This window comes from Ursus americanus, chromosome 2 (genome assembly GCF_024610735.1).
Source record: "Ursus americanus isolate L20-20 chromosome 2, mUrsAme1.1.p, whole genome shotgun sequence".
Lineage (NCBI taxonomy): Eukaryota > Metazoa > Chordata > Mammalia > Carnivora > Ursidae > Ursus > Ursus americanus.
The window spans coordinates 83,588,362-83,613,385 of NC_142128.1; the positions used below are offsets into that span (position 1 = coordinate 83,588,362).

Here is a 25,024-nt window from a genome sequence, read left to right on the forward strand (position 1 = left end):
TATTGTGGACTTTTTTGTGCTTTTGTGCTGAGTTTGATGAGAGTTGAATATGTAATGAAACGGAGTTTGTATGTACATAGGATGGTGGACTCAGGAGTTCTCCTAGAGCACTTGTACTCAAAGTGAGGTCCTAGAGCCAGCAACATCTGCCTCCCCTGTTATCTTCTTAGAAATGCACATTCTCGATACCACCTCAGACCTACTGAATCAGAAATTCAGGGGCGGAGAGGTGAGAGGATAATCTGTGTTTTAATAAGCCCCCTCCAGAGGATTCTGATGCTGGCTAGAGAATTAGAGAGTGCTGCTGGTTCTCAGCAGTTACATCCTCTCTGTCTGTGTGTTGGGCTCACCCAGGCATCGTTTTCACTCCCAGCCCCCCTTGCTGGATAGCTCTTTGAGCTGGGAACTCAGTTTAGAATATGTGCTAATTACAGTGTTTGAGAGAATATTAACTCTTTGCTGTGCTTAAGACTTATACTGAGAAACTCTAAGTATTATATAAACATCCAATTGGTTCATCAAGGCATCCCTCTTATGGAATACGAAAACCTATGAAAGTAGGTGAAGACTGACAAATCTATTTAAAAATTTTTAATATAAATATTTTTGTTTCCAATTGATTTCTCCACTTTTCACAAGATCTTCTAAATAATAATTTCTATCCACTAGATGTGAACAGGCCAAAATATTATGGGATAGGCTAGACTTTTTATGATTCATAATTATCATCTAATGCTATGAATTTGGCAAGGTTGTTCTGAATGTTTCCACAAGCATGAAATAAAAGAGAGCCAAGTCATTTAATGTGGGAGATGCATTTGAAATTAGGATAAGCAACAAATATACCTAAAGACATCAGACGAAGTTCAATTTAGACCTCAGGCCGTACTGAGTGGCCACAATTCATGGACAAGTTAGCTGTGTACCCTTAGCTAGTCTCTCAACCCTGCCTATTTTTCCTATAAATGGGGCTGTCACAACCCTGCAGAATTGTTCAAGTCAATGGGTAAGTATGTAAAAGAATACAAAATTTAGTATAATCAGGTAAACTAAGTTTTTGTGGGGCTGGAAGCTTGTACAACTTGGGGTCTTCTTTTATTTTTCTATTTTTTTTGAACTTTTTAAAAATTAAAATTCAATTAATTAACATTTGATGTATTATTTGTTTCAGGAGTACAGGTCTGTGATTCATCAGTCTTATATAATACCCAGCGTTCATTACAACACGTACCCTCCCCGTGTCCATCCCCCAGTGACCCCTTCCCCCCCACACGCTTCCCCTCCAGCAGCCCTTGGTTTGTTTCCTAAGATTCAGAGTCTCTTATGGTTTATCTCCTTCTCTGGTTTCATCTTGGAGTCTTCTTTTAAAAAATATATATCATAATAAAAGAAATCTGTTACAAAGAGAAAAAAAAATATATATGTGTATATATGTGTGTGTGTGTGTGTGTGTATATATATATATATATATATATATATATATATATATATATATATAAAATCATAAATGCACAAGTGAGTATGGAGCCGGTAAGGGGCCCATAAGCTCCTTTACTTCCACATGCGAAATCCACGTCCGTGTTGCGACTCTATTTATTTCCGGCCGCGGTAAGGCAGAGCGGTTGCTTCCTTTATGTCACTGTGTCATTGGGTGTGTGCATGACTGTACTTCCCTTCCACGGCAGACAGCTCAGCCGCCGTCTGGCCAGGAGAACCTGTTTGGTGTGCTCACTGCATGACGACAGCGGGCGCGGCTCCGAGGGCAGTGCCAGGCTCTACGGAGCGCGCCCCGAGGCTGTAGAATCAGACTTCTGCCAGGGGAGGAAAGAGCGCCCGAGGCCCGCGTTCCCCGCAGCCGCGGTGAATGGCTTGACTGGGCAGAGCCTTCCAAATCTTCATTAAACCTCTTGATCTCAAAAGTGGAAGAGGCAAAATGCAATTTTTAAAGATCACTTGTTAAAATAGAACTTCAACCACTTCTGGGGCGCCTGAGTGGCTCAGTCGTTAAGCGTCTGCCTTCTGTTCAGGGCGTGATCCCGGGGTCCTGGGATCGAGCCCCATACCGGGCTTCTCCGCTGGGAGCCTGCTTCTTCCTCTCCCACTCCCCCTGCCTGTGTTCCCTCTCTCGCTGGCTATCTCTCTCTCTGTGTCAAATAAATAACTAAAATCTTAAAAAAAAAAAAAAGAAAAGAAAAGAAAAAGAACTTCAACCACTTCTATCCTCAGGAAACTGCACACCAGAGTCCGTCTCATGGACGGGAGTCATTGTGAGACGATTTCTGGCCCAAACGTGCTCTATGCGTGCACGACGCAGAACGGCACATCCACTCGGGACAGCAAGGGCACAGACCCTGATGTGTCAGACCTGACTTGATGCTGTTTGCTTTTTCTTCAAACAAACAGCAACAACAAAAACAGTGCTATTTCAGTAGTTGAAAGAGCTGAACTCCTCCTTTTTTAATTCCAGTTAACACAGAGTGTTCTGTTAAGTGCTTATTAGGATAAGCGTATTCTTAATCCCCTTCACTAATTTCACAGTCCCCCCTCCCCGGCCCCACCAAAAGATCTGAACTCTTTTGAAAAAAAAAATTATTTGTTTTTAAATAATCTCTGTACCCGATGTGGGACTCAAACTCACAACCCCAAGACCAAGAGTGGCGTGCTCTACCAGCTCAGCCGGCCAGGCCCTCCAAAGATCTGAACTCTGAAGCTTACCGTTCTGAGTCTATGCTTGTGGAGCCTGTGGGCTGGGGCAGAATAACATAGTGTCCTTTCTTTAGGGAGACCATCTCCCTGGGGACTCCAAGTAACCTGTGCGTTTTTGCTCTCTTAAGTGGCACATTGAAGAATAGTCTGATCAGAAGACACTGAATGAAGCTTCAGTTCAGGACTACAAGACCTCAGTTAGTTACTTTTCTCAAAGGAAAGTGATTTCTGATATTTAGGACTAAAGGAGAGCCGGGGCAAGCCCGCCTCGCACACTGAGAGTCAATTCGGTGACTTTCTTAAGGAACCTGGGAAAGAGGCTCGCCACCTGTGAACGATTTACACAGCTCATCTAGGCCTCGTCAACATCTGCAATAGAGGAACTCTAGTTCTTATTCATATGGGCATCATTACAGTAAGCAAATTTTAAGCAAGTTTGATTTACTGACTCTTAAGTGTCTAAGAAACTTCAGTGACCTGGCTTTCTACACCTATGTACTGAGAACCAGCTCCATGTGAGGCCCGGCCCAAGCTGGTGGGGATAGAGCAGCGTACAGAACAGACAAAAACCCCTGCTCCTGTGGGACTTAGGTTCTAGTCGGGGAGATATAATAAAAGATGAGTAAAATATGTAAATATTAGCTAATATGAGCACTTAATATGTTCCAGGTGTTGGCCTAAGAGCTTTATAAGTATTATGCCTACAACCTGATGAGATCGGTGCTGTTATTATTCCCATTTTGTAGATGACAAAATGAAGACTAGAGATACTAGCCTGACTACCTGCTAAGGAACAAGCCAGGCCTCGAGCTCAGGCAAACTGACTCGAAGTCCTACCTGTATCTCAACCACCCATTACACTGCCTCTATGTGGCACCAGTGTCTAGTGGCGCGGAAAGTTCTATGGAGAAAAACAAAGCAGGGAAGGGGGAAAGAAAGGGCTCGGGGGTGGGGCAGAGCTCGCAATCTGATACAAGATGGTGGAGAAAACCCCACAAAGAAGACAGCATCTGAGTAAATCCAGAGCTACACGGATATCTGGAGAAAGCACATTCCAGGTAGGGACACAAGAGATTACAAAAGTCCCAGAGTGGAACCAGCCATGTGGCTGAGGATGAGTGAGAAGGAGGACAGTGAGGTGGCGGGGGGTGGGGTGGGGAGTGGAATACATCATTCGAGACCCTGATGCCATTACAGGGACTTTGGCTTCCACTCAAAAGGAGGTGGAGTACCTAGGAGCTTTTGTAATGAGGTCTGAATTATACTATAATAGGAGCAGCCTGGCAGTTATGTTTAGACTAAAAGTGGGCAAAGACAAAAGGAGATGAGACAGGAGGCTAGCACAGTAATCTATGCAAAAGATGAGGGGTTTGGATTAAGGCGATCTCAGTGGAGGTAATGAGAAGTGGTCCAATTCCTATCATGATCTGAAGGTAGAGTGAGCGGCAAGATTTGCTGTGAGAAAAAGAGAATAGTCAAGGATGACGTTAAAGTGCTTGGACTGAACCTGACGCTTGTTTTGTTTTTTATTCCTTACTCATTTTCAGGCTTTTCCATATAGGGAAGACTGAGGCAGAAGAGGTCTAGAGGGCAGAATATCGGGAGCTCAGCTCTGTGTTACAGCTGGGATGTTAATTACCCATCCAAATGTAGATTTCAATTAGGCAGTTGAACATGATCTCAAGAGTTCAGAGGTGCTGTGCAAGCAAGCTAAACATATAAATTTGAAAATCAGCAGATGTGCTTAACGCTATGAAACTAGCTAAGAAAACCAAGGGAGGGACTAGAAACAGAAAAGAGATGAGATCTAAGGCCTGAGCGTTGGATGGCTTCCCCTCCATGAAGAGGGCACTTCTATGTTCCCAGGTAAGAGAGAGGCACATAATGTTCTGGAAACCAAGACAAGTGTTTTAAGGAGAAAGGAATGATCGATTCTGACCAATGATGCTGGTGGATCCTAGGATACGTAGGCAGAGAACTGGCCATCGAGTTTTACAACATGGAGGTCCTTGTAGACCTTGCAGAGGCCATCTCCGCGGAGTGGTGGAGGCAAAGGCCCGATTGCAGCGTGGGAGAGGCGGCGTGAGATCTAACAGCAGCAGTTGCAAGAGAGACCAGGAGGTGAGAAATGGAGGAGCGCAAGCACAGGCTACTCTTTAGTTGTCCCTAAGGGAGACAACTCTGAAAGGGAGCAGAGAAATGGGGCAGAAGCTAAAGTGTAACAGTTGAAGGGAGTTTTTGAGTTTTAGGATGAGAAAAGTTCAGAAAAGGAAGAAAAAACAATGCAGGAGAGTGAAGAATTCTTCTCCAGCGGGTGGAGTGCTGTCCCCGAGTAGGACGAGGGATGAACCCTCCTGTGGGTCGTAGGTGGGGTACGTACCAGCGGGGAAGGTGGAAAGGAGGGCAGGTTGTTGTGGGCAGAAAAGCATGTGGGAGAGGTGCTCTGCCAAGTGCTTCTATTTTCTCAGAGTCTTAGGAAATAGGTCACGGCAGAGAGTGACATGAGGGAGGAGGTGTGAGAGGATCGAAGAAAGGGGAAAGTATGAAATAGTCTTCAAGGAGAATTAGGAGAACCAATGGACTAGGGAAATGACGTCTGACTGCTCAGACGCCCTTTGAGGTTAATGAGCATGAATTCAATCTATGGCAGTAGTTAAGTCTGGGATTCTAATGGGACCTGAGGGAGGAAGGCGGGAAAAGGGTGGGAAGCACTGGGATGGCAAGGGGGGGTCGGACAAGTACAAAGATGGTAGGTTCAATGGATTGCAGGGGCTGAGGTATTGTTAAAGTCGGGGCACTGGACAGACTGAGCTTCCCAAATCAGAGGTGGTGATTAGAAATGGGGGGGGTTGCTTAAAACTGAAGTTCTGGAAGAGGTGCAGTTACTTGGAATGGCAAGATCTAGATGTGATCGCAGGAATGAGTAGCCAAGTAGAATGTGTTTTAATAAAAAGTGTATTTGGTTAAGCAGTCACACTTTTCTCACATTTTCAACCCTGTCCCAGTTGAAGCCACCTCAGTAAATTGTCCAAAACTTTGTTTTATTTCTCAAATGAAACTGAATGAAGTCTTTGTTCACTGGCAGCCCACAGGCCATGAATGACCCATGGTGACTCATCCATGCCCTGGCTCTCCGCATCCTGCCTACGGACACATGACTAGGACATTTGACGAGACTCCCTGATAGGAAAGGACGGTTTTGAATCCCCAGTGAAGATTAGCATACATACTTGGGGTTGATGAAGTATACTTGAGTAATTTCTGTAAAGCCAATGGTTTAAGAAGGGATATTTTATTGATTCTAACCAAAGAGCAGATTATTGTATTTCCCTTTGTGGTTGCCATGTGCATTCTGCAAACTGGCCTTCTTTTAAGTATACCCCATAAGGCAAAGAATTTGAAAACGATGTACCCAGAAAACCTAAATCAGAACCCTTAATTTGAATGTTTTTTTCCAGCAGTTGAGTTAACTGAAAAAAAAAAAAAAGACAAAAACAAAAAATGTTCAAGAATATAAGCTCATATCAATTACCTCATGGGGAAAAAAAATTAAAAAGACAAAGAACTATCCAAAATTTCCAAGTGAGGTCAAAGGATGAGTCAAAATTTGGCTTACACTGCCATGTTAACTGTAGCGCTAAAGAGTAAAAATAGTGGTTAAGAAAGAACCGGATCTAAACTCTTCAGGAAGGATTGTACTAGGGGTGGCTGGGTGGTGCAGTCAGTTAAGCACTGGACTCTTGATTTTGGCTCAGGTCCATGATCTCAGGGTCGTGGGTTCAAGCCCCACATTGGGCTCCATGCTCAGCATGAAGTCTGCTTGTCGTTCTTCCTCTCTTCCTCCCCTCACTCACATTCTCTCTCTCTCTCTGTCTATCTCTCAAATAAAGAGATAAATAAAATCTTTAAAAAAAAAAAAGATTGTACTACTCATGCTTTGGACAATTCAGGTGACACAGAGAGGGCTTCTGACTTGTTAAATGAAGGCTTGAAGGCCTCAGTCTGGAGAATGAAATGCTATACTGTAGGATAGTCTGTTAACAAGGGTTTCGTTAGCCAGAAACCATATCCCATCCCAACATCTTTCCTCAACTCTCTGTCTAATCAAGGATTCTCCATTTGCTGCCTTTTTAGGAAGTGGGGGATTAAGAACTGGCCAGGATAATTCATTTTGAAAATCTTCAGATGATACACAGGAGCTGTTCAAGGTCATTTTCCTTTTGCTCATTTTAATGTCTGAGATAACAGATTGAGATGAAGGCCTGTCGTCTGGTGCTGGTGAAAGCAGAGCGGAAGAGGGTAAGACAGGACCCGAGGCCGCGGCCACTGGGTGATGATTGCTTCTATATGCCATGCCATGGGTGGGTTTGCAAAGGGATTGTCAGAACCCTGGAATGCTGTGACTAGGGCCGTGCCCGACCTAAGGTGGAGTGAGGAACCCCTGAGCACATCAGAGGCCTCTCTGTCTTGAGGTAGACTTTGGAGAGGTGAGCAAACATTTGCCTGTTTCCATAAGCCTATGCTGTGGAAGCGAATTCTGAATTGCTTTCAGAGAAAAAAAAAATACTCTCTTAAAAAGAATAATGGTGGCTGAACAGATGTAGAAACATTATCAGCTGATCCAACAATACTCTTTCCCCATTTTCTTTCAAATGAACAACCCCAAACATCAGCTTTTTCGTTTTACAAGAAGTCTTTCTAAGGAAAAGTTCAAGTGGATTTTCAGCTACCCAGCCAATTATTTGAATTATTTTAATTTATAGGCATGCAATGTATTCTCAAATGGTTTGGTGGTGGTGGTGGTGTGTTTGTATGTGTGTGAGAGAGAGAGACAGAGAGAGGGAGAGGAGAGAGAGATCTTTAAGAGCATGTTATGCTAGGTCAATCTAAAGATGTATGTTTTAGGAGAAGCGCAGAGCTAGCTTCCTTTTTGGGGAGGGGCAGGCTTCATGCCCACAAAAGGAGCCTAATGGCCTGGAACACTAGAAGCGCATTCTCAGGACACGCTGAGGTAACCAGTTTAAACTTGCCAAAGGATGCTTTTCCACTTGGCTCACACTATTCATTCATATTGGTTTTGACCATCCCACTTGTTTTATTTTTAATGCCTTATTCATTTTCAGGCCTTTCCGTATAGGGTTAGCAAGGAATTGCTGATTCCAGAGCTGGCTGGCATTTGTGACACTGAATAGAAGATTAAGTCAGGTTTTAGAAACCTTGTTTTTTCATATTTCCTCCATGCCCAGCTTGAGAGCACTCCAAATATTAATACTTAATTACAGAAAGTGGTAAGTTTCAAAGAAACCGATTTGGGGGAAGTTGGCTTTAGACTATTTTTCAGTGGTGCTTGGTAAACACTAAAGAATTCATTCAAGCAAAGATTAGCCTGGAAAAGTTACTTGAGGGGAAAAAACAAATCTCCCATGGAGAAGAAGTCCAAACAATTTTTGTAGCTATTCTGCCCTCAAGGAAGAGGAGGGTAACTCCCACTCCTTAACTGTGGGCAGCAGGGAGTGACTTCTGAAGAGAACAGTATGGAAGGGGGTAAAGAGTAACTTCATGGTGGAGAAACCTGGCAAAAGTGCCTCAGCCAGGTGACTAAGGTCAATGTCAACAGTGATGTCATGTTGACAGTATGTACCCTTGATAGGATGGAATGAAAATGGCACTTACCTCTGTGGTCTTCCTCCCCAAAACCCATGTCCCCAGTCTAATCATGAGAAAAATATCAGACAAATCCCAAGTGAGGGACATTCTACAAAACATGTGATGAGCCCTCAAAACTATCAAGGTCATCAAAAAACAGGGACTGTCTGAGAAACTGTCACAGCCAAGAGGAGCCAAAGGAGACACAAAAACTAAGTGTAACGTGGTGTCTGGATGGGATCCTGGACTAGGAAAAGGACATTAGGGAAAACAAACAAACAAAGGAAATCTGTAAGATATGGTCTTTAGTTAATAATAATGTGTCAATAGTGCTTTATTGTGACAAATGCACCATCCTAATATAAGATGTAATTGGGGAAATGGAATATGGGGTATATGGGAATTCTCTGTACTCTGTATTTAAGTTTTTTTTTTTTTTAAGATTTTATTTATTTATTTGACAGAGAGACAGCCAGTGAGAGAGGGAATACAAGCAGGGGGAGTGGGAGAGGAAGAAGCAGGCTCTCAGCGGAGGAGCCTGATGTGGGGCTCGATCCCAGAACACCGGGATCATGCCCTGAGCCGAAGGCAGATGCTTAACGACTGCACCACCCAGGCGCCCCTCTCTATTTAAGTTTTGTATAAATCTATAGCTTTTCTAAAAATGAAATCTATTCAAAAATTACTTGAATGAAACGTAAACACACTGCTCTCACACAGTCTGATGCAGAAAGTCTCATCACAAATCGGGCAGTCCTGGGCAGTTGGAACCCCTATAAATATGGACTCCGCCGTCCAGGCAATGCTGTGAAGAGAAGTATGTTCCCAAGAGCCCAGCTTCCCCATTCTGGGCCCTTTCCCCTCGTAAAGATAAGAGCTAATACTAACCTAGTGCTATGCTAAGTATTTGGCTCATTAATCACCCTTTACCTTCACAGCAGCAAACACTATGACGTAGGCGGGTGCCGATATTATTATTCTTCTTTTGTCCAGGCAGAAAATGCCACCTAGAGAACGGAAGGATCCGGGATCACCCTGCCTGGAAGGGTGGAGCTGGGATTAAAAATCCAGACTGTCTGGGCCCCAGAGCCAGTGTTCTTGTACCTCTCTCATTTGTGTATTCCCCACCTGCCTTCACCCCTTCTCTTCCAGGCATTCAGGGGCTCCTGCTCTCTTCAACAGGAATTCTCTTAGTTTATGAAGGGCCGAATTTAGGAGGGCCCATGGTGTCAGCTGTACTGTGTAGACTCAGTAGAGAAATAGGGGAGGCAGGTCAGGTGCCGTGAGCAAGGTGGGAAAGCACCACTCTCTGAAGCAATGCCTGGCTTCTAATTACAAAACTGGCCCCGATCCCACGCTCAGATCCCCACAGGGACTTGCAGCAATCCTGAATCCCATCCTGTAGTCTACTCTAGCCCTAAACCGAAGTGTGGTACCCACCTGATGTTTTGGAAACAATCCAACCTTCGGGCATTTTCAAGTGGTTTCTATAATGAGCACTAGTAAACCCACAGGTGTGCCTAAAGGAGGCTTTGTGAAGCTGAGCATACTTCCCCAACCCTATATTTCAGAAAGGTTGACTCCCTTTTATTTACAAAATAAGGTGCAATTGTATGTGCCAGCCCAAACGAAGAGAAGTAGGTACTCTTTCATGTTTGCAAAAGATGTACATAAGACTTGGAGAAAGTGATTTGAAACGGCAGCTTCTCAAATTCTGCCCTTTTCCATACATTTCCTTAAATGGTTATAAAGTTCACAATTAAATAAAGACTCTTGGAAAGGCTCGTCGAAGAATAGAGCCATTCAGTAACTTCATAAATGCAGGGGGCTACATGTAAAATATTCCATCATGACTTCCTGCTGGAAAAGTCAAAGCTGGTTTAGGTCACTTGGAGGCGAGGTTGCTGTTTGTTTTATGAGTTCCCTGGAGCATGGTGTGGTGATAAGACTTCTTTTTTTTCCCTCGGGTTATCTGTTTTCTAATGTTTCCACAGTGGACATGTGTTGCTCTTATCCTAACAGAAGTAAACAAGGAAAGCTATATACATATATATATGTGTGTATTATCAGAAATTATCGGAAAGGTCAGATTGTTGTTTTGACAGGAAATGGCTTACCTGGAAAATCGTGAGGGGAGCATGCGCAGGAGTGGTTCTTCCTGTGACTGACCAGCCATCACCAAACAGCTTGAGGGGGATTTCTTCTGCGAGCGCAGCAGGACTCTGGTGATTCCCTCTAGCCACTGTTGATGGTTTGATGATCTGACAGAGGTTTGAGTAGTCTGGTTTCACGGAATTCACAAATAACTTGCAGACAATTCAGTAAAACAAAACAACAGAACACACTGCCAAGGTTGGAACGCAAATCAACGTAAGGAACGGATACCTATCAATCTGGAAGAAAACAATGAGGGTAAGTCCATGACCTTCCAAAACTAAGGCTTTCATTCTGAAGCTGGTGTGTTCATTTCTTTTTCAGCTCTGCTCAGGAAAGAACGGGGAGAAAAACATCAACTTAGGTTTACATGTGAGGGACTTCTATTGGTCCAATGGAGTCCAACTTTCTCTCCTGTAACATCATGATTTAGAGATTAGAGTCAGCTCCAAAGTGGGCTCATGTGGACCCAAGCCAGGGGTTTGCAAACTTTCTTTTAAAAGACCAGATTGTAAATACTTGAGGATTGATGGACGCTATGGTCTCTGTGAGCAACCACAGATCTCTGCTGTTGTGGTGCAGAGGTCGCCGTGGATAAAATGTAGCGGAGGAGTTTGTGTTCCAATGAAACTTCCCAGAAGCAGCTGGTGGGTAGGATTTGGCCCACAGCCCTGGTTTGCTGACTTCCGGCATAAGCCAATCCTAGTTTTCCCACCCCTCTTGCCAGTGATTAGGGTACCCAGGCTTAATCCAATCCACATACACTACTTTCCTGGTGATAGTTACTGATTGAGAGGCAGGCATAGGACTTAAATCAGCCCAGTCAGGAAGGGGAAGGATTTTTGTTTGCAGTCTTGGGGAGAGGGGTTTGCTTTCTTCCACCGACTTGAGTAAGGAAGCATATAATCCTGATTGTTACTGGCAACCAGTCAACAACTATGAAGGGAACCAGCCTGCAGATGAAGTGGACTCTGATGACAGAAGAGAAAGACAGAACTTGGATCCTTGATGGCATTACTGGACCACAGGATAATTTAACCCTGTTTCCCCTCCAACCTCTGGATTTTCAATTATGTGAGCTGATAAATTTGCTTAATGTAAAAATCACTTGGAGTTGGGATTTCTATTGCTTGTAGTTAAATGCATCCTACCTGATGGAAAATTTTAAAATAAGTTTATGACTTTCAAAGGTTGCACATGCTAAAAAGAGTTGATACCTGTTTCTATAAAATTTCCTTTCTACGAAAAAAATTTCCTTTCCATCATTAAAAATAATTGTGAAAAATAAGAAATGAAACAGCTCTTTTTAATTGCCTAGATTGATTAGTGTGGTTCTTCCAGGAGGCAGGGAAGGTTTGATTAAATGGCCTTTAATTTATGGAATATCTGGTTGGAGGATACTTTCTCTGTGCTTCGACCAAGAAGATGGATATAAGAGGCACTGAAGACCTGGACAAGGGCACCGAAGACCCTCACCGAAGACCTTGAGCACAGAGTGTCCACTCACACCCTTGGACTTAAGCACGGGTCTCTTCCCTTCAGCATCTTCAAGCTCTAAGTATAAGAAAGTACTTTTCAAACGCACATCTAAAACTGGAATAATGAAGATAATCCAGAACCTTAGGCCTTCATGAAAAGAGTTTATCAAAAACAACAATAATACATAACCACTTGTGACATGCAAAAAAAAGTACTTTTCATAAACAGCATCTCATTTAGAGGCTTAGTGTTCCTTCTGCCATTCTTATTATAGTTATAGACCATTGTTTTCTATTCATTGTAGTCTCTCTTATAGCTTTAGCAATCTACTCAATTACTTTTAGAAAAAAAGGGAACTTGAGTTTTAGAATTGTTTTTCCTCCAAGCAGGTCCAATCCGTATAGTATTAATGTGGTTAGTCATCTTCCGAACATTGTTAAGGGGTAATTTAGATTAGATAGTGTCCCTCATCACATTAATATTTAAACTGAAGCACAGAGGGCTAAGTGAATTCAGTCTTGCAAAAATAAGTACTAAACCTGCATTAGTCATTCGTTAACAGAAATATTACTGGGGGTGTACCGAGAGCCAGGCAGTGAGTGTTCTAGGCCTCGTTACAACACAGAGTCTCGGCTGTGCTAGAGCTTATGTTCCGGAAGGAGAGACAGATAATAAGCGTGAATGTCTAATGTGGGGTGGTGAGAAGTGGTAAGAAGACATACAAAGCAGAGTCAGGCATAGATGCCGAGTGGGCAGAGGTGGGAGGTGGCATCTGATTGTGGTCATTTTCTTTTCTTTCCTTTTCCTTTTATATTTTATATTTATTTGTGAGAGAGAGAGAGAGAGCACAAGCAGGGGGAGCGGCAGGCAGAAGGAGAAGCAGGCTCACTACCGAGCGAGGAGTCCGACTCTGTGCCCGATCCCAGGACTCTGGGATCATGACCTGAGCCGAAGGCAGACGATCAACCAACTGAGCCACCCAGGTGCCCCTGATTGTGGTCATTTTCACCCTCAGGTGGGACCTGCTCTGAGACAGAGCATACTTCCTTCTTTGAGAAACAGCAGGGAGGCCGGTGTGGTCAGAGCAGAATGAATGAGAGATGGATGGGACACATTGTGTATGACCTTAGAGGCCCCACATGGACACTAGGTTTTATTCTGAGAAAGATGGGAATTGTTGAGTGTCACGAGCCTACGGATTCCCTGACAAACCTAAAAATCACCAGCAATACCAAGACAGCAAAACTGATGAATTCTTACTCTTCATTAAGCTGATTGGTAGTCGTAACAAGTAGTCGAATGGCCATTGATGACACAGAGCCAAGGGATTAATTCATTGTTCTTTTCCAGTGCAGCTTGTTGTACCAGGAAACTCTACTCCATGATCATATTTTTCATTTGGTCCCTTCGTGCCTAAGGAAGTGTGTTTCTGTAACACCTGTCTTATCCTTTCCCCAGAGATGATGTAGTGTGGAGCTGTGTGATTTATCAAGTGCCTACCACCATGTCTGGCTCCAAGGAGATGCTCAAAGAAACTCATTGAACAAGTAAGAAAAGGATGAGCACAGCAAAATATTGTGATAAGGAATCTCTATAAAAAATTATCTCAATAAAATAAAGTTGTCAGACTTTAATATTAAGGGTTTAGTCTAGGGTCACTGAAAAGACAGATTACAAGCACTTCTTTCCTCTTTCTTGTGTCATATTATTTTCTTTAAAAAGATCAAATCATAAAGCAAAATCTGCATTGCGATGACAGTTTTTGAAGATAAATTCCATTTGTAGGTGATTACAACACCTGAGTAAGATTTCAAACATGTTCTGGGAAAGCAATTTAAAATACTTTTTTTTTTTTTGACATTTTACAAATGCTCAGTATTTTGCTTCTCATAGAATACGCTTCAAATAAAGCAATGTGAATACAGTAAGGAAATGGAAGAAAAAGAAAAACAGGCAACTTTCTAAATTTTTGACACAAGAAGGTGAAACTTAAAGTCAGAGCAAGGATCTTATATCCCATTTCCAGGCTTCTAGTTTACAAGACTTTATTAATATAAAAACGATATTTGCCAATAGAAATTCAGAGTCAGAAAATGTTAGATAACACATAGGATAGAATTTCTGCTGGGTAAAAATGTAATAGTCAAACAATAAATTATTAAGTGTCTACTTTGGAAAAAATTTTCCCATCAGAAGTAATTTTATCTACTCACTAACTTAGTTACAAATGATCACTGTGAAGGAGGTGCTTATGAGATGTCCATTTTAAAAGGAGAGACAAGGGCTCCTGGGTGGCTCAGTTGGTTAAGCATCTGTCTTTGGCTCAGGTCATGATCCCGGGGTCCTGGGATCGAGCCCCGCACTGGGGAGTCTGCTTCTCTCTCTCCCTCTCCCTCTGCCGCTTCCCCTGCTTGTACTCTCTCTCTCTCTCTGTCAAATAAATATGTAAAATCTTTTAAAAAAATAAAATAAAATAAGATGGTGAGACAGAGAAGGCCTTGGACCTGCACTGCCCAATATGGTAGCCCTAGCACATGTGGCTACTTACACTTAAATAAAATTAAATAAATTAAAAATTCCACTCCTCATTGATACCAACCATGTTTCAAATGCTCAACAGACCCATGTGGTTCGTGGCTATCCCAGTAGGAAGCACAAACACAGAACATGGCCATCGCTGCAGACATTTCCACTGGGTCACACTGCCTTAGGAAGCACGGACAGGGGAGTCAAGCTGATAGAATCTTTAATTAAGGTGGGCAAGCAAAATACTCTGGAAAAGGCATAACAGATCACACTAGGATGTGTTTAAAGACAAGATAGACACATGAGTCATTTTGTTCAAGAAAGTTACTAAATTTCCATAACAGAAATTATTTTAAAGTTTCATTACCTTAGAACCAGAGATAATATTCTGTTATGCATAGGGAACTTGCTTAGGAGAGAAGAATGGGCAATTTTTTTGGATGGAGGAAAACACGCTAAGAGCAATATCCTTCAAAGATTGGTGCGGTAAGCAGTGTTTTCTAAAATGATTGTAAATTACCTGGAAGACATAATACATGGTTTAATCTTCCAGAAGGTATTTTGCTGAGGTTGGGGTTAAATATCAAATCAGTGCAGCGAAAAGAAACTTTTTGGAAAAGTTCGCGAGAACTGGAGTAAGCAGAAAGGTAAAACGTGAAATTCAGTGAAAATTGGTGTTAATTATTGTATTTAAGGAAAAATAATCCAAATTAGAATAACTAAATGCTGGGGCGCCTGGGTGGCACTGTCAGTTGAACGTCCCACTCTTGGTTTGGGCTCAGGTCATGATCTCAGGGTCGTGGGATCAAATCCAGCATCAGGCTTGGCGCTCAGCGTGGAGTCTGCTTGAGATTGTCTCTCCCTCTCCCTTTTCCCCTTCCCATCCTCCTCATGCTCACGCTCTCCCTCAAATAAATAAATCATGAATTAAAAAAGAAAGACTAAATGATGGTATCTGGATTACCAGCTTCACATCAAGGACAAAATCAAGAATTCATGTAGACCGATCCTTTGGTTCCCATTTACTGCTGACGGCTAAAAGGATCCCCCCCTCCCCACCGGTAGACAAAGTAAGGAAATGATGTCCTTCCTCTGGATGCAAGCGGACTAGTGTGCATGGCTTGGCGAAGAAAGCTCTGTGTGGGCTTCCAGCTCTCTACTACTCCTGACCCCTGCATGCCTCCTCTCCTGGATCTCTCTGGGCTGGGCATCAGCCTACCAGGTGCCCGGCACAGGGCCCTCCATCCAAATCCGTGTGCCACTAGTGTGGAAGCTGAGCCACTTCCAAACGTAAGAAGTTTTACAACCTGGTCTCTCTGGGTCAAGACATCCATGGGGAAGCTTGGAAACATTCTAAGGAGAGCAACCAAAATCATCACCAGGGCAGGATACGGGATGAGTCCAAAAATGTTTTTTTCTGCTAGAAAGGCAAAGGGACATAGAGATCAAGCTTATAAAGTCATGAGGGAGTGGGGGATGGTGGAGATCTACTCTTGTTTAGCAAATCCTAAAGTATTAGAACCAGGGACGAGTAAGAAGTCTTTTTAAGAAAATAAAAGAAAGTCCATCTTTTATAGCAGATCAGGAACTTTTAGAAAAGACAGCTATTTAAAAGAGTTGGTGAACTTTATGGATAAAAATTCCATAATATGTTCATAAGAAAACCTGAGGATATTCTGGATTATTTTCCTCAACATTTAAGCTAGTGTCATGGAATCAGCCCCCTTCCAAAACCTCCACTGGTGCGATACGGCCTAGTTCTGTGCAAGGGGACGTTGACTGGAATCAGCACCACACCTGATACGTCATCACTCTTTTGGCTCTCTGTGGTCCAGTGGGAAAATCAACACTGGGCTTGACTGGTGAGACAAGATCTGGTTCTGAAAGGAAGCTCATTAAGTTAATTTTTATTAGCATAAATTTATAAAGTTAATAAGAACTCTTCAGAAAATTTCAAGAGGAAAGAATTAGTCTGAGGATAACACTGGGATAGTGACTTCCAAGACGCACTTTGTATCAGGCCCTGAAAGATTAGAAGATTTAAAATTGCCCTTTCCTTAGAAAATATTGAATGTAAGATTAAACCTAACAAGCAAACCGACCAACAAAAGTTCCAAAATTTTATTCAAAGGATTGATTATGAAGTTGTGGATTTTAATTCCAGTATGGTTAACACACAGTATTATATTAGTTTCAATATACGACGTAGTGACTCAGCACTTCTATTCAAAAGATTTTTCTATCTAGAGCTCAAGTAACATATATTCATGTGCACATGTGTGTATAATTTTTAGCATAGATATAATCCATGTTAAGTTTACCAAAGGCACATAAAGTGTATTCATTTTTACATACAAATTCTGCTGCCAAAACAAGTAGCCATATTCTGGTTTGGCTGAGATTTTCTAAATTACTTCCAAAAGTTATGTAAATAGAGGACCCTTTCTTATCTATATAAATAGATAAGAAAGTAGCAAAGGCATTAGTAGCCTTGATAAAGCAATGGCAATTAAATCTAGTCTTGCTGTGTATTCATATAATAAACAGCAGAACATTGAAACAATTGTCTAAATAACTCAGTATATTACATATTATGTATATAATATATAAAGTATATTCGCCTAAAGTAGACAGGTAATTGAGGGAAATGTGTCATCTTGATTTAAATTATCTGAATCAGTGCATTAATTCTCCTCCTTAATCTAAGTAGACATACTGAGGCTGTGGGAAATTTTTAGGCTAGTGACGAGTGTCTCTGGACTTCTCAGTGGTTATTGGTAGCTCTCTCCATAATTGCCATGGTCTGACAGTTCCACCTTGTAACCAAAATCGAATCCAATCCACAGGCTTCCTGCAAAAGACCCACCCAGGAATGTTTGGGGATTTCTGTGTAACCTGGAGATAGCCACTAAATTCTGGAGCTCTTTCAGACCGCTCAGACTCAGACTAGACTGAAAACAGTTTCCAATTATTCTAAGGAGTTTAAGAACTTAGTTACTTAATGAAAGAGTTCTTCTACCTGGATTAAGGTATCAGACCAAGAGGAAAGCATCAAGACCTCGTTGGATGATGTAAAAGGATGTTGCGTAAGATTCTGAAGTCATTGTCCACTGACAAATTACAAAAGGTAATGGGAACAGGAAAATGCACTCCTAATAAACCTTTATTGCTGATCTGCAGGAGACGAGTCCTGTAGAATATAGTATATGTTATAAGGACTAGGCATTTTATTTTTTTTGAAGACCCAACTCAACTTTTTCTTTTTTTAATGGAGTAGTGTGTGTTTATTCAGTGAGAGGCTTAATTTGTTTTTATCTTGTAGGTGAATAATTACTCTAGAGAGCGGTATTGGCATGGATTGTGAGGGAGCCTGAGTAACCTCAAAATGAGGGTAATAATAGCACCTGCTGCAGAGGGCGGTGGTGACGATTGAGTTCCTCACCCCCTGCAAGGCTCCGCGCACGGAGCTGGGCACGTGCGGAATATCCAGTGCAACCTCACTGCCACTACCCTGGTTGTCAAAATTATTAGATGTTTATGTTTTTTTAAAGATTTGTTTATTTATTTGAGAGAGAGAGGGAGCAGGAGGGGGAGAGGGAGAGAAACTCAAGCAAATTCCCCGCTGAGCATGGAACCCAATGCGGGGCTCGATCCCATGACCTTGAGATCATGACCTGAGCCTAAATCAAGAGCCGTTGGTTAACCAACTGTGCCACCCAGGTGCCCCCCATTAGATGTTTAAAATGTGTCCAAAGTTTCCTATCTAAAAACAAGGAATTGGACTCTAAATGCTATAGAGTTTTTCAGACTTTATAATTTAAATTATTAAAGGGGGGAAAGTAGATTAAAATTAAGAAGCATGTTTAGAAGCACTGTTTCCTGGACACGTTGCTTCCTTGGGGAAGGCATATGGGCAAGGATCTCTGATCTCAGGGTGGCCACCTCTCCCTTCCAGCCTATCTTGTCAGTCCTGCAGCCCTGGACCCCCACGCGTGCAAGCCAGTGGAGAATTTTCACTGTGTGGGCTCCTTCACCTCTCATTCAACTCTTAATATCTATAGATCAAGGATTAGTGTGGCCGAGGAACTGTGGGCCGCACGTTTAATCTAAGAATCAGACATTTCACCGATGGATGGGTGACCCCATTTCAGACCAAGGGAACACACAGCTGGCACACACCCCTAAATCTACTAAAGTTCCCAGAATCTTCCACCCTGTCATTTCTTCTGTGTTCTGAGCGTGTGTCCCTCTTCTCTCTGCTCCTTCCCATTTGTCATATTGGTAAACAAAGGCGAGATTGGAATATTTCTGTCTGCAATAGCGACACCAAAAAAAGATGCAAATGAAATCGTGCTTTGTCTGGAGCTGTTCATTTCCTCCCACATTCCCCGCCTCAGCGTACCACCAGGCAGCCGCAGGAAAAAAGGATCATCTGCCCTTAAAAAGGAAAAGGCATTACTTGAACTCTGGCCTGGCTTCTCCCTGAAAGCGAACTGCGGGAATGCTATAGATGTTTCTGCATAAAATGGAAGCCTGCCACTCCAGCCAGAGTGCTTGCTTCACAGAACAGTGCTTTCTGGAGTCTGGCCAACATTCGAGAATTTACCCAGATGGCCCAGGAAACACTGAACCACTTCCATTTATGGACATTTTCCTTTACCAATTAAGAACAAAGGGGAGTTGTTGGTTTTGAGGGTTTTTTTTCCGCTTGATTGCTGTATTGTACATTTAAAATTTGTCTGCACATGCTGATATCATTAGAACCATCTGGGGAGGTTTGGGGTTAGGGAATCGAGTCCCACCCACAGTCCGGTCTGTTGCGGGCATGTGGAACAGCCAGTGCTTCAGTCTTTATCATAAGTGAGTTTGAAATGCCAGACATTCCTCCTGAAAGTGAGCTAAGGTAATGATGGAACTCAAGGCAAAAATCAACATGTCACTTGCAATTCTATTTGGGAGGTTGGGGGTGGAGAGATGACAGTTCCGTGGAGTGATTTACATAGCACCATAAAAAGAAAAGTCCCCCGGTGATGACTGAGCTGCAAATAGAACAATGGACCTGGGGACTTCCAGGGCCTCCTCCTTCCTGGTCACGCCCCCAGGAAATGCCCCCCGCACCTTCCCAGCTCCAGACCAGAGAACTTCTGCGTCGGACCAACGTCATCCCCACTGATGCGGGGCTTCTAGAAGGCCAGTGGCCATTTGTGGGGGAAGGGGCCATTTGGGGGGAGAGCGGGGGTGGGGGGGTGGGCGAGACAAGGACAATCCAGATGCTCACTTCCTAGAACAAAAGTCCAGCCGAGGGCTGAAATTTGTGCTCCCAAAACAAACATTTCAGAATGGCACCTTATCTTTCCTAAATTGCCCAGATCCGGTTCCAGCAAGAGGGTTCCCCCTGCAATCGTTGGCTGGTGTTTCTGCCTGAAGCTCTTTAGAGCTCATGAAAACCAGCAGGGTATTAGGGCTGGACTCTGCCGCGACTTTGCCACAACGCGTGCAGACGTGGTGTGTTTCTCCTCCTGGGTCTGAGTTTGCACATTTGAACTGAATAGCATCTCACCTATCATATGAATTTTTTGAGATTTTCTCTTATTTTTTAATACCAGTTTTACTGAGGTATAATTTATACACAATCAAATTTGCCTATTTTGAGTGTACAATTCGACTGCTTTTAAAAATTTGATTACTTTTGACCATTACTGTATTTCAAAATATTTCTTTCATACCCCCAAATAAGCCTCGGGCCCCACTGTGGTCATTGCCCTACCCCGGCCAACCACTCGTAGGTTCTTTCCTTATAGTTTCGCCTTTTCTAGGATTTCATATTAAGTGGAATTATTAAGAATTTGGTCTTTTGTTGGCTGGCTTCGTTCACCTAGCCCAATGCCTTGAGATTCATCCACGTTCTGTAAGTGTCAGCGGTTCGTCCTTTTTTATTGCTGAACAGCATCTAATGATCTTGGTCTGGATTGGAAAAGAAAGATTTATTTGGATCACATAGAAAAGCAAATAGATTTCCATTATCTTTTCGAAAAGCATGTGTTCACTGAAGTTAATAATGAGAATTCTTTGAGCCCATCTTACCTTTCCATTTTCCCTGAAATATAAGATCTTTCTACCCCTTATTTAAAATGAAGTTCTAAATGCAAAAATCTTAAAACATTAGGCAGGAAGATCTGAAGGTGAAGGAGATTTCAAGATATGTAGCAAAAATACAAATTAATCAACAACTTCCAAGTAAATGTTGACAATCTGATAGGAACCTGGATTAGAACAAGAGTTTCACGGAAATTTGAAATTACTATTGAATAGCCAATTAGTAGAAGGGTCAAAGCAAAACCTTTCCCCATCTTTCTCATACGGTATTTGTTAGTAATTGTAATAAGGGCAAACTGATGGTGCTTAGTGATAATAAGAGCAACAGCAACAATTATTATTATGATAGCTAACTTGTGTAGTGCATATTACAGGTCTGGTGCTTCCGTGAGCACTGGATAGGTCATTAATGCATTTAATTTTCCCAGCATCCCTACCAGGTAACTGTTCTACCCCCCCTATTTTCTATTTCTATTACCCCCATTTTACAGATGAAGAAACTGAGGCTTAGAGAAAACTAAATAAACTGCCTTGATGAGAGGTCAACCAGGACCTGGCCCTGGGAATTCAAGAACCTTCAAGAACTTTGACTTTTGACCAGTAGAGCACTGCGGAAAAATCCTCAAATTGGCAAAGTGGGTTGATATTGTCTCGGAGCAAGGTAGGAGATTAAGCCAGAGCAGGCGTCTCCAGCCTGAACCAGACAGGTTGTTAAGATGCATGGAGAGACCCAGAATAAGGCAATGAGAAGGGGAAGAAAGAAGAAACACTGACATGTACTGTTCACATAAAAGAGGCTGCTGGTTGACCTGGTGCCCAGGGCCCGGCTGCCCGTTTTCTACCCCAGGTCCAGGTGACGTCTGGGGGGCCTTCCAGAGCCTGCATGATAGGAAAATCAGAAGTACTTGTTCAGAGTTATTGTGACTTGGCTCTGTCGCTGTCGGCCAATAGTCCATGGATGTTGATAGCCCACCGGCTGCCTACTGAATTCATTCAGTATTGTGCATTTGTCTTTTTATGGGGTTTTTCATCTGCCTACAAAGTCTGCAACTAGATTGTCTAGTTTTGAATCTTGGCTTTGCCACTTCCTATGCAGTGCAACTTTGAGCATGTTGTTGACCGTTCCATGCCTCTGTTTTCTCATCTGTAAAATGGGAAATTAATAGTACACCTATTCCGTAGCGTTGTTTCAACGATGAATGTGTTGTTATGTATAAAGGATTTACAACAGCAGTTACAAAGAGTAGGTACTCTATATGTGATAGCTTTTATTCCTGTCACTATCCAAAAATGATGGTGAGTGAAAAAATATATATGTTTTATATATATAGTAAACTATAATAATCTGTGCTAAAATGAAATTTACCTTCAAGACTTTATTTTGCAGGGCTCTGTTCCTTGTTCTCGCAGGACTGTGGAGGATTGCACAACACTGATGGGTACAAGTGCAAGGCTCGGGGACCCGGGGACATGATTTCAGCCTCTACAATGTACTCGCGCCTAGATGGGAAAATTATAAAGACCTGGTCTCCAGGAACTGAAACAGTAGCAGTAATTGGACACCAGGAGTTTTGAGAGAGAAAATCTTTATGTTATTTGTTTGAATCCTGAACAGAATGGAAGAGAAGAGTAGACGCTTGGGATGAGAAAAATTGGAGTTTCCTTTCTATTCCTCATTTTTTGTTGCTGGCGGTTTTAGAGTAGACGGTAGCCAGTTTGCAGTAAACTGTCTCATCGTGTGATTCTTCAGTGCTGTATTCAGATCCTGATTATTCCCAAACACCTAGTTCATGGTCCACATTTTGTACAAAACCCTCCCTAGCGGTCCCAGTCAGCCCACACTGCTCTCAATTACATGCATAAACTGAATTTCTAACACCTTTTGACACATAATCATGCACTATGTTGTATTGTCTTATCATCTGTAGAACTATCTAGAGAACATTCATTTAGTCAGTGAACAGCAATTTATTGGGAGCCTTTGCAGGCCTTGATGATGAAAAGTAGGAGAGGGGTGGTTTTGGACAGATTGTACATATATATTGAAAACGTAGAAACCTCTGGTGATTTTTATTTAGTTAGTTATTTTTTTAAAAGACTTTATTTATTTATTTTAGAGAAAGAGGCGGGGGGGAGGAGCAGAGGGAGAGGGATAGTCAGACTCCGTGCGTTGAGAGTGGAATCCAAAGCCGGCTCCATCCCACCACCCCAGGGGAGGTCAGGACCTGAGACAAAATCAAGAGTTGGTAGCTTAACCCACTGAGCCACCCAGACGGCCAGTCTGGGAGTTCTTCAGTCTCTAGTAGGAACCAAAGCTTCTGTTTGGCAGCGGCCTCCCCATCATTGCCACCAGCCTCCTCAGGGATAAAGACAATGTAGGCTACAGCAAGATTTGCTGTTTCCTGGATATCACACCCTTCACTTAGCACAATGGACTTGGAGGTCACTCACCTTAGTCTTGTCAAACATTTTCTGTGGGCCCACAGAGAACTGTATCAGAAAAACGCTCTAAGATGTAAAAGGAATAATTCTGTTCAACAGAACATTTACTGAGCACTGACTGCACTAGACGGTAGGAATAGAGGGTGATACCAGCCTTCCAGGGAGGCCAACCAATCAACAGGCGACTTCGTGAGTTCCAGCCCAGGTGACCAGGAAGTTAGGGGGTCCCAGCACAGAAGCCCTCCGTCCAGCCTGGTGATGGGGACGGAAGGAAAGAAGTGTTAGAGCAGGTGGGGTGGCGGAGGGCTGCTGTTTGGACTCTCGGACTGGCCTGTCTCCCTTGCAGGCGTTCAGACCAGAGCCGATCCGGGCTGCCGCCTGGTTTCTGAGTTCGCGCCCTTGAGCCTGGGGCTCCCGGTTTGAGGAAGGGGCAGGCTGGGAGCTGGCTACCTCGGTGCCTTGGGCGGCGGACCACCCCGGGAGAGGAGGCGGGCTGTGGGGACCTGGCCCGTTCCTGCCGCAGGATCCCTGGGCCGCAGCCTCCGCGCCACACCCTCGGCCCGGGCCAGGTGTGCAACTCTGGCGGCGGGGGGGGGGGGGGGGGCGCGCGGCGGGGGGAGCGCTGCTGCAGCGCCGAGTGCGCCCTGTGTGTTTGTCTGCCTCCGGAGGGCTGGGTCCTCCTTATTCACAGGTGAGTCACACCCTGAAACACGGGCTCTCTTCCTGTCAGGACTGAGTCAGGTAGAAGAGTCGATAAAACCACCTGATCACGGAAAAGGCAGGCAGAGCGGAGCGCAGAGTGGAACCCGGCGGCGGCGGCGAGGCGCGTGCAGACCCCTCGGCGGCGGACGGACGCGCGGCCCGGCCATGCCTGCGCCCTGGCTGAGCGGCTGCCTCTGCCTGGCGCTCCTCCTGCCTGCAGCCCGGGCCACCTCCAGGAGGGAAGGTGAGTCGGCTTCCCCCGGAGGAAACGTTGCAGCCCTGAGCTGGTAACCGGCCTTGATGGCTGAGCACACCTCCGAGGGTTTCCACTGTGTCGAAACTTCTTTAGAGCTCCCTCCTCCTCCCGCATCTGGGGCTTCTCTGGAGATCGGGTTTAACCTAAGACTAATGTTACATACAGTCTTGAGTTTCCAACGTGAAGCCGGCAGGTTGTGCCAAACCAGGATTTTCCTTCCTTTACAAATGTTCCTTCTTGATTGCGTTTTGGACCAGTGGGCCCCGGTTTGATCAAGAATATCAGTAATACGTTGGCATATACATTCTTTCCCGTAATGCGTTTTCGTGGACGGGATTTGGGTGGGAATGTTTTCTGTGACTGTGAACACCACAAAGATGGAAAAGGAGCCTAATAACCCTTCTGGAATTCCCAGTTCGTCTTTGGGATGGAAACTGAGCCGTAGGAGTCTTGGCGATGCTTTATTTTGCATAACGTTACTTCTTAAAGGTATTCTCACATAATATTCAACAGGCACTTATTGGGCACCTATGTCATAGATCATTTGATCTTAGCTCGGGATCCAGCGGCTGTCATTTCGTGAGAAGTTCAACTCACTGATGTAAACAAAACTTGCTGAGAACCTAGCAACCGTTTGCTATAGGCATGTGTCAGCTATGACAACACATAACCCATGTTTTCCTCGTCACTGAGTTTTACCAATAATATCTGCATGGCTCATTACCCTGAATTTTCATATTTATATTGCTTCCTGCACCTGATGGCATTTCAGTACTCATTTCAATGGGTCCAAGAGTCATTTTCACACATGGGAATGCGTGAACATGAGACAATGTTCACATAGGCACGGAATTATCTTCGACTTTCCCTAAATGGCTGGCCTGAATTATATTTGAATGGCATGGACACTTTAGCATGTGTTTGAAAGCACTGATACAGTCCTTTTCTTTTTTTTTCCTTCTTGGAATTAACAGCCAACCCATCATCCCCGACCACCATGTTCCAAAGTCACTTATG

General features: G+C 43.5%; 1 protein-coding gene across 1 annotated transcript in view; it reads left to right on the plus strand.

The window, feature by feature from the left end:
- The first annotated feature begins 22,740 nt into the window (after nt 1-22,740).
- Nucleotides 22,741-25,024, plus strand: part of LAMC2 (laminin subunit gamma 2) — a 55,567-nt gene continuing 53,283 nt past the window's right edge. Inside the window, exons 1-2 of the mRNA XM_045811405.2 lie at nt 22,741-23,618; nt 23,780-23,995. Of these exons, the coding sequence (XP_045667361.1) occupies nt 23,917-23,995 (79 nt within the window). The 5' untranslated portion in view covers nt 22,741-23,618; nt 23,780-23,916. The remainder of the gene's footprint in view (nt 23,619-23,779; nt 23,996-25,024) is intronic.